This window comes from Eufriesea mexicana, unplaced genomic scaffold (genome assembly GCF_001483705.2).
Source record: "Eufriesea mexicana isolate 0111107269 unplaced genomic scaffold, ASM148370v2 scaffold1824, whole genome shotgun sequence".
NCBI lineage: Eukaryota > Metazoa > Arthropoda > Insecta > Hymenoptera > Apidae > Eufriesea > Eufriesea mexicana.
The window spans coordinates 798253-809696 of NW_016909928.1; the positions used below are offsets into that span (position 1 = coordinate 798253).

The following is an 11444-nucleotide window of genomic DNA, read 5'->3' on the forward strand; positions in this document are numbered from 1 at the left end:
TATTACTATACAATGTCTTCCAAAAATAGAAGTAATTTATCTTTTGAGATAAAATAATAGATTGGATTTGTGAATTTGCATCATTCATTATTTTCATAGCTATAGCAACAAAAATTGTAATTTTTTATTTTCTTGCAATTTAGCTTAAGGGTGAAAAGGCGAAAGTGAGGGCTTCTCTATTTTTTCTTTTTTCTTCCATTTCTCTTGTTCATTTGCTCGTTTTAAAAATTTGCGATGAGATAGTATTTAAAGTGGTATGTCCACTGCGAGTACCGAATAATATTGATAGGTTAGGCAATATTATGAACAATACAAATAATCTGACTTGTAAGTAATTAGGCTGGTAGAAATTTAAGGGTCCCTTTAAAATTTTGGATTCTACACATAATTTCTACATAAAATATGACTTATAAAATCATATTACATAAAACTATTTCATTGAAAATAGTTCTAATTTAAATATACTTAATTCTATCGAGATAAGAAAAGAAAATACGTATTTTATGAAGATTGCTTATATAAATTTTAATCTGTTCGATTATATTTATTTAATATCAATAATCACCCTAAAAGAAAAAAACTAAATTAGTTTTGAGTTGTTAGATATTCGATATAATTCAAACCGCCTTCCAATGTCATGTTTTAATCGGGCCCATACAATTTAAATCGCTATAAGTGTAAATAAATATTATTTTCTCTATGTTAAAGATAAAAACAAATCACAATCCATGATTTTCATAAATTTTTTCATCTTTATTAAAAAATAATTCAAACATAATATCCTTGTAACAAAATTTTTGTCGATATAAGCTAATTGAAAATGAATCAATTATTGAAGTTATAAAATTTATTCACATTATATATTAATTAGTTATTAATTTTGATAAATGAAATATTAGCATAAAATTTGTTCAGCTATTAATATTACAATAGCATATATCATAAATAAAATTAACGATACTAAAAGTTTCAAAAATTAAAAAGTTTCTAAAAACTGAGCATTTGCTGTTTTAATCAATGATTTCATTCATTAATTAATTATTGTACAGTTTATGTCGCGCAAAAAAATTTTGTTTTTTATTTGATTGAAATTACTCTCGTTGAGATTCTTGTAAATATATTCTGTGAGGTTCTTGATAAAATGATCTATAGATCTTTTGGACCCCTGAAATTGTATATAGATCGTACGTAGAAATTTGCTCTTTTGTAATTAAATGTTACAAAAAAAAGTAAAAACATTTTTAATGAAGCGTGTTTCAGCATAGAAATTATGTAAAGGAAATTGTTTAAACGATTCTTTGAATCGGTTGAAGAATCAGGATAGCAAAGCATTTTAATAATTTTCAAAGTATTCTAAATTTAAATAATTTTGTAGTTTTTATAAAATAAAAAGGCGATAAAACAATTTGGAAAATATATTAGTAATCGATCGAAAATAATTAAATTGAAAATATTTTAAAGGAAATACTGACATAAAAAATCGTTTAAACAAATTCCTGTTCTATCTTTCCCCATAATTTTTTTTCTTTTATTTTTTCCTTCAACAAATAGTTGTAAGATCGCTACAAGAGAGCATCCTATATGATTAATGAATGTTAGTCTGCTAATCTTATAAGTGAATATAAAACAGAATAAAAGAAAAAAATCTGGTCGTATAGAATTTTTATTGTTTTTTCTATTTTAGTAATAATTTTTGTTTTAATTCTTTTTAAATACAATATCCCTTTAAAAAAATAAAACAAAATACAAAAAATAATAAATATAATTTTACTTTAATAATTAATAATTCCAAATAATATCTAAAGATTAATGGAAACAATGGTTTTTAGAATTAAGTTAATAAACGCAATGTTTACTTAATATATTTTATTTATATAGATAAAAGCTATATGAACAAGATATGCTAATGTGGGTCAGCTCTTAAAGAACATTAATAAATCGATGAATTAAATTACAAGTAGAAAAATATTATAAGCGACTAAATACCATAAAAGAACAACCATTTACTTCTCATTTAATACTGACTTTGTTTTTTGTTTTTATTATATTATTATCAGTCTTTTCTTTTTGTCAGCCAATCATCTAAGGTAACATTCGAATGCTGATTTTTGTTTCGATAACATATATTATGAATTACAATTCATTTTACGAAATTATATAAATTGATATAGATCAAATATTACCATTAAATGAGAACGTTTCTTATTGAATAAAAGATCTTAATGTTGTAACATCTAATATATAGTTATCGTGTAAAATCTAATATAGTTTTAAATTAAATGCATGTACATATATTGAAACTAATTTAACATGAACATTCTAACATCTACACATTTATACAACTTAACATTATAGATTAAAATCTTACTATATAAATTTAAGGAGGAAGTGGAAAATGTAAAAATTAAATATACTTTAAATAAATAAATTACAAAACAGTAAAAATATTTTAAATAAAATTTATAAAATACAAATTTAACTTAAAAACAGTTTAAAATAGAAACTGTTAGTAAATAAATTTATAATTGAAACAAAGATAAATAATTACAAAAGTTTAAAATATATTGAACTATTAACTTTTAAGTGCTCAATTTTAATATATAAATTAATGATTTAAAAACGTTGCAAAAAATTAGGCATACTTTTAATGTTTCGATTATTATCTATTGAGAAATATTTTTCTCCGCTTGTGACTTTCCATTACTTAAAACTGATTGAAACCTCGCTTATTTTTTTATGTATACGTTTCTAATCATGATTGTCTAAGTAAATAATTACACTTTACATAAGTGTTATCTATAAAAACCTTAAAACTCATATTTACACGAGTATTTTGATTTTTCACTTTCATTTATGAATCAAAATTTGATAAATTTCTTTCTAATGGATTACTTAATTAATTGAATGACCCCCTTTTTCTAATAATTTAATATATTGATTATACCGAATTACTTAAATATAATAATTATGTAAATTATGTGATATCAAGCAATAAATATATTGTATAAAACTTTATAGCACACTGTTGAAATAATAATGCTCAAAACAGGGGTCAAAATGCTGTTTGTTATTAAATGACTGTTATTATTATCATTATTGGTATTATGTGTGACATACTATACAAAAAATGAATATTTAATTTGATAAATAATATCAATTACTTTCGATTTGATCAAATAATTAATTATTTTCTACGTTTTGATTTGTAAATTACATCTTTGTCAAAATATGCGAGATTTCAAACAAAAAAACAATTATAATTACGATTGCAATAATTATAATAGAATTCGTTAAATCGACGCAATGCCATAAATTTGCAATTTTATAAATTTTGTAATATTTTTGTAAGCTGCCGTATACGAATAACAAAAACACATCGCCGCAAATTTGTTTAGCATTTGTATCAGATCATGCATTGAATCTTTAATTTCCTCACTGTAGAAATTAAAACTTTGGTCCCAATATATAATAAATTACAAAATCACAATATAATGCAATGATCTTGGACAAAATTAATTAATATTTTTAAACATTTTAAATTCATGTTACTTTTTTCTCCTTTTTTAGTGTTGTATAATACTATAATAAAAATTTGTAATTTTGTGAAAGGTAATTCTTTGATTAATAATGAAATTATGCGAATTATAACTATATAAAAGAGTTCAGTTTTCAAATTAGTTTTTGTAAAATTGTTCAAAAATAGTTTAACATATTTCATGATAAATTCTTGTCCTTTGAAGAAATTAACTAATAAAAGTAAATTTTATTTTATAATACATGATCTTCATAATAATCTTTTAGATAATGGAGCTGAATAAAATTACTTTCAATGTTTCAAAATGAAAGTTATAAAATTGTAACTCTTTTCTAATTTAATTAATTTTTGTTACTTTGTAAAACATAATTTATTTACTATTAAATTCTTTTATGAGCACATAAATGAGTAATTTTTCTAAAAATGTAGATATTTTTTTGTTATATCGTAGCAATGTATACAAAAATAATTTTTTTCACAATATATTCAATTTACATTTTTATTAATCAATGTTTGGCATAAAATGTCAATAAATATTATTATAAAAGAAATAAAACTTATTATTTGAAACTACTTTCTTTTTTTAATAAAATTTTAATATTTAGTATTTTAGAAAAAAACATTTATCCAGCTCCATGTATATACAAAAATGTATTTTGTACAAATACAATAGTTAAGACGAATATAAGATGTTAAAACTTATTTTAACTACACAGAGTTAAAATTTGAAAGACAATTTTTTTTTAAATCAAGCCCTGAAAGAGTCTCTTTTTCATGATAAACATCAAGCCAAATATATATAACGACCTTCCAAACTCTTTTCAAACATTCTTATGCCATAAGCTTTAATTCCACATACAGCGCAGTCTAAGAAAGAGATATTTGGTTTCAACTATTTGGCAGATAATGACAGTGTATTGAATTATATTCTCCAATAATTTGCTTTCTTCTTAAGCTAGACTGCAGATGAATGTTAGTCTACAACCAAGTTCTAAATAAATGGTCTTGCGACGACTCTAGAATTATTTTCTTAATGAATGCACGACGAACAATATTTAGTTATAATGCCTCCTATTGGGTGTTGAATCAGTGCGCTGCAGTCTCGCTGGAAGTAGAAATTAATTAAGTTGCTTGAAATAACAAGCAGCTTCTAGCAGATTATGTTGAATACCTCATGTGGCAAAGCGAGAAGGTGCAAAGTTATTTACGCTTTCCAAAATAAGGATATTTATTCATATTTAAAATCTTTAATATTATGTTACATACTGTATAGTATAACGCTATATTAATCACATTATTGTTAAAATCGATAATATTAAAGATTCATGTTGTTTTTAAATTTAAATATTTAATTTCCACTTATTTAAAAAAGTTTCTTACTAATAACAAAATTATCAATAATTATTTTAAAATTTATAAGATTTTAGATAGAAAGAAGATAGAAAATTATTTTAATATTATTCCAATATTCATTTATTACAAATTTTAAACATTACATATTTACTTCTTATTTTTTCATAAGCGATAAATTAAATAAATACAAATAAAATCGAATCATTATCTAAAATTATACATGTACAATAATTAGAGAAATATCTTATTTCAAAGAAATAAAAAAAGAAAGAAAAATATGAAAATGATATGAATATCATTTGTTTGTAATATTTCCAATTAAATATCTTTATTTTTAATATTTTTATTTAAAGAATATTCCTTTAAAAAAGAGGAAAAAATGGGAACATCATATTTCTATTATTTCATTGAAATATTTTAATTTAATGTAACATCCAGATAATGGAAAGCGTAGCTTTATATTCTTAAAGAATCATACAGCATCAGTATCAATCAAACACAGCTGTTTATTAACAATATTGAACTTGTATCAGTGCAGAAGACAAATTGTTCCATTTAGAATGAAACCGTCTTCAAAATTCTTTAAACATACAACTGTGTAATCATATAATTATATTTACTGCTTGTAATCATAATTTATTGTACCAATATTATGTAAACTTTGTATGAACAATAGAACGCTTTTTTATTTTTTACATAAATAGAGACTTTCTTAGATCATCTTTTTGTAATAGTAATTTAATCTGTTATCTTTAAATAAAATAGTTTAACCAAATAAAAGGCATGATGGTATAAATATCACATTAAAGTAAAAATAAAAGAGAATGAATTTATAGGAATTAATATAATCATTATAAATATAATATAAATATTACTTTTTATTTATTCAATGATTTAACCATAATGCCTTTTAAATATCTTTTTTATTCGAGCATAACATTTTGATTAAAAATTATGTTATTTTTACTTTTTATTTCTTGTTTGGTATTTTTTAAAAATTGTATTTATAGTTCATAGAACATGTTAAAAAATACCATACAAAATTTAAAAAGTTATGTTATATTAAAATATTTTTTACAGAACTGCAAATAAATTTAAATTCAGTAAAAAAGGCAAAAACTATTTGACATTAAAAGCATAATACTTTTAACAATTACAATGGTATCGTGTTTAATGTCAAAGGGAAACTGAATTAATATGTACTATTATTCATAATTACGTTTCACAACGTAAAAACTATGAATAAATTATTATGACAAACATGTTAATATCCATATATTCAACATTGAAATCTTAAAATAAATATATGATTTTTGGTTTGCAGTTTTTAAATCTTCACGTGCAGTTTATAAACAAAGTACAAAAGATTTTTCTTGATTAACATAGATTAAAATGATCAGTCTTAAAGAAACAGTCAAAAAAGACATGGTACTGCACAAAAATACTTCTTTCATTTGATATTAGAATTGAGATTTTTAGAATGAACTAATTTGTACAAAAATCAAACTAAAAATTATGATACTACTTTTACTATTACTATTATTTATGTTAATAGTGATAACAATCCCAGTAATAGCAGTAGTAATAACAGTAATAATAGGAGTGTTGAATAGTTGTAATAATGAAATTATAAGTGGTATTCCTTTGAGACATACATAACGTATAAAACATTAATAATAACAGCATTAATTAATTACATTGCATAGAAATGATTTTCTATATATTATTTTGTGCAGTATGATAAAAAACATATAATGTGCAATTTGTGCAATACTCTGTTACTTAAAGAAGAACATAAGAAGAATATACATATGAATATGTAAGAGTGAAAGAAAGGCATATTTTGAAGATTGAGTGCAATTTTTAGGCATTAAAATTGGAGGTGTCTGTTTGCTTACACAGTTACATACTCGCGACGAATTGAACGTGCCAAACAGCATGCAAAGATTACCCCAATTAACTGAAACAAAAATATTTTATTGTAATATATGAATTCAATCTTGCAAAATTAAATTATATCATTAATTTTACTTAGTTAGTAGTAGGTTTTATCTGATAATAACAACAATTGGTAAAAAATATATTAACAACATGACCTTAGTAAATTAACAGTTACACATAGGAATCTGAATAATATAAAATAGTATTGATTTTTAATGAAAATTAATAAAATTTTGACCAATATAATATTCCATTTCTTTTAACACATGTATTACTGAAGTGATACACAAGATCTAAATGGAATGCGTTAATACTCTATAAACATAATTTTACTATTATTTAGATATTTTTGCAAAATTTTTAAAACGTATTTTTTGTTTAATTTATAAAAAATATTTTGTTTTTTATGATTAATATCAAAATATTCAAAATTATAAGAAATAAACAATAAAATTTACCTGAATAATAGCAATACCAATGCCTACTCCACCCAAAATTAAAGCATTATGTTCAATAGCAGACTGAAGGTTGTTCATACAACCATTTGTATATATATGAATTGAATTTCAGTCACATTTATTTCCTTCTGGTACTGCTTTACAACAAGAGCCCAATCAGTTGACTCAATCATTCCGCAACACTGTAGCTATAATTTATTAACAATTTAGTTAAAATATAAATATTTAACTCTAATTTTATTATTTATGTTTAACTATAGTATTATTAGAAAAAAATATGTGAGGAGTTATTTTGTAATTGTTTATATGTTACAGAAGTTCAAATATACATTATATTTGATACATTATGTATTAATCATAAATATTTTATTTATAAAATAAAATAGGATATAAACTTTGATAAGTTCTGTTATGTGTCTATTCTTTTGATATTTTGAATCCCCCTAATATATACAAGTATCATTATGTATACATACATCATGATGCATAATATCCCAAGATTTACGAACATCACTGTTAGTTAAATATTCTTTCATAGTGCTATTTAATCGATTTTCCACCATTGTGCGTACTTCTCCACGCATCATATATCCAGCAATTCCAGCACCAAGTTCAAGTGCAAAAATTAGAAGGAGCAAAACGGAAAACTAAAACAAATATAAAAAGACAAAATTTTTGTTGATTAAGACAGTAAATCAAAACTGAATAAATGTTTGAAGATTATTTTTAGCAGAATATTTATATCTATTTTAGTTAAGTAAACATGAAAAAATTGATTGTAGTATAAAAGAATGATATTGTAAAGGATTGTTATATAAATAATTATAGATTATTACCGTTATTATCATACAATGATTCTCTTTGATAGCACCACAACATCCAAAAAATGATACAATAAACACAATTGCACCTACTACAATCATCAATAATGGTGCTGCAAAGAACCAACTATCCATAAAATTATTATAGCCACTGTAAACCACCAAGATCACAGTACCAACTGCGATAAATACAATTCCTGTGATCTGCAATCAAACAAATTTGGCAATTATTTTCATTAAAATAATAATTTATTGATAAACTGGGAAACTTATATTTAAAAAAAAATATAACAATATTAACTGTACATTAACTAAATATATACAGTTTAATAGAAATAAAACATAAAAGAAAGCATTATATTGATATAAAAGTATTAATTAAATATCTATAAATCTTTTTAAATTTATAAGCTTTCATAGGAATAGCAAAATTAACTATACATAGAGTAAATGTAACATCTAGACTAAATTATGTTTGCTTTGTTTCTAGTGACATTGGAAAAAAATGATAAGAGAAGACTTTGCATTATTTAACAAATTCTGTCCTCCAATGTTACAATTTATTTTGGCAAGGTCATTAAATACTCAATATTGTTTGAAATAATTTATTTTCTTCAAAAACTTTATAATTTTTTTATATTTCTCATTATATCCTATTAATATTATACAAATAATATTGATATTATATATATATAACAATATATATATTGTTATATTTTTTTTAAATATATATATAAATGAGTTTATTTATTTTAATTACAATTTTTAAATAATTTGCATTAACTTTGATATGGTAAAACAACAAATACAGATAATGACTATAGTCCCGAAATATTAATAAAAACATTTGGCATTATAAGTGAATTTTGCTTTTGCGCATTCATCCGTGACAACGTATTAATCTCCGGCCGCTTACTAATTACCCTTTCTGTAAACACCTCACAACGGTAGGTAACCAATACGTATAACGTATGACTAGTTGATAGAAAAGTATCAAAATTAAAGTAAATATTGCCTTCTAAACACAACGGTAACAAACTCTCCACGAATTCTTGAAATTACGACATCAATTTAAACGTTAGAGCTGAAAAGGCAACAAAATATTTTAAAACACTTGTTTTACAAACGCAAGAATTGCTTAGAAAGTTAGTATATCCTTTCAACTGTTTTACTGTACAGTCTAAATTATTTCGTCATTGTGTTCTGTAGAATAGTGATTAAGAATAGGTTAGGTTATATTTTATGTGGTGCAAGGTGAGAGACGAAGAAACTCCTTCTTCGCTTGTATTTTTTTACCTCTTTTTTAATTTTCACTGATAGCGATATTTATTTAATTAAAAATATTTCTTTTAACTAGGTCACCCGTTATAGATATTGGTTACCGGCTACTGCCATGTGTTTATATAGATATAGTAGTTAAACTACGGTCGAAGCTGACACGTATATTATCATAGATTTGTACGTATAAACATAATTCAATATTACTGTCAAAAGTTTCTTATTAATACCTCGTAAATTGATAAACACCCAAAGATAAAATTTTAGATTTAAGGTCCATTTCCTCATTTCCCTTTCTTTTCCAAATTTCATCTTAATCGGAAACTGGGACTTTCTGGAATTTCATTCCAAATAGTAAGAATAGGAACTAAGTAAAGATTAAAAAAATTGTATTAACTTAACCTTACATACTTCTTATTAGAAGAGAAATGTAAGAAAACTTTTCTCTTGTCAGGAATTAATAAATATTAACAAGTGATTATTCTAATAGCAATAAAGTTAAAATATATATAAAAATAATTTATTTAAGAAATAATAAACTTAGTTTTACTTTATATAATCATTATTTATTAAAATTCCGTTTAAAAATAAAATATAATCGTATGATCGTAAGCATTTCAAAATTGCACACATATATAAGGTTAGATAACATACGTGAGTGTTGAATACATTGAAAGAAAAATTCAATTGTAACTTACAGAAAATAACTATAATAATAATTCATGAAATTATAAACAATTACGTTCACATACGTGACTAATCTAAAAAAGTATAAATATTCACGCAAACATAAGAATAAATCTTGTAATCTACATCTAGGAACAGAGATCACTTAATAATTCCATAATGATTTCGTGTAATAAAGCGAATAACGGAAAAACATATTTAATTTTAATTTTAATCCTCTGTCGGTAACAAACGTTAACAATTTCAGAGAAAATTCGATACACTATCAATAATAGGAGCCATTAAATGACCTCAAATTGAAATGTCACTATGCATAACAGGAATCATACAGGATTTCAATCCAGCTTGTTTACTATGTTCATAACAAGTTACGAACCTCAATCCGACACATATAACGTTTGTACAATTCATGTTACCGACGAAGGGTTAAAGAGAACAAATTTTGAATGAAAAATTAATTATATTTCACAAATATTTTAAATTGTTTAATTTTAATATTTTGAACAGTGATATTCTATATATATATATATATATGCATTAGGAAGTTTGAAATTAAATGTTTCAGTTTTGTAGTAAAATCAAAAAATCAAATAATCTACTCAAATAATCAATAATTTGTATATTACAAAAAAACATTTATTTTTTGAAATATTCTCTATAGTATTAATAAAATTAAAAACAGCATTTAAATAATTAAATACATTCTTTAGTCAATGCTGATTATAAATACTACATATTTATCATTATAATTATTTTAAATTATTCGAAAACTTTAATTTTTAATAAAATTAGAATCATTGCTTATTTTACTTTCTTTTAATTCGTTTAAAAATCATAACTAAGAAAATTTCAATGAACATCAAAGGACGATATCAAATACAATTGATACTCATAGAAAACGTATGTAACGAACATAACATGGAGTACTTACTGCGAATATCAGGTTGAAAAGAAATGTCAGGTATTTGACGCAAGCCATTCCACCGGATACCATTTTTAACATTCACTATTCACTGACTTCAAGAAGAACAAGATCAAATAAAAAAATTATAAATATTAATGTAAGCAAATAATACGAGCTACGTGCGTCCTTTGTAGAATTACGTTAAAATTACGTACAACCTGTACACGGATCAACAGCTCACCAAGGAATAGTCATATTTTCATCAGTCCACCCTGGCTGACTTGGATGCGTGCGCACTTTCCCGGTAATTTCCTCAGAACCGACCATATTTCTTCTAGTGCCATGGGTTTCTACTTTTGACTCTTAATGTTTCTGAAATAATTATTTTCTATAATATAATAAATTATAAATACGTAGATATATACATAATATAATATCAGTTACTAATTATTATATATCTTATAAAG

At 23.3% G+C, this 11444-nt stretch overlaps 1 protein-coding gene across 1 annotated transcript; it reads right to left on the reverse strand.

Moving 5' to 3' along the window:
- Nucleotides 1–4296: 4296 nt before the first annotated feature.
- LOC108549181 (CD63 antigen) lies at nt 4297–11217 on the reverse strand. The gene is given in 7 exon segments (XM_017902458.1): nt 4297–4640; nt 6787–6848; nt 7288–7439; nt 7442–7475; nt 7764–7934; nt 8124–8312; nt 11005–11217. Coding segments are annotated over 7 exon segments (699 nt in total). The 5' UTR covers nt 11077–11217; the 3' UTR covers nt 4297–4621.
- Between the last annotated feature and the right edge of the window lie 227 nt (nt 11218–11444).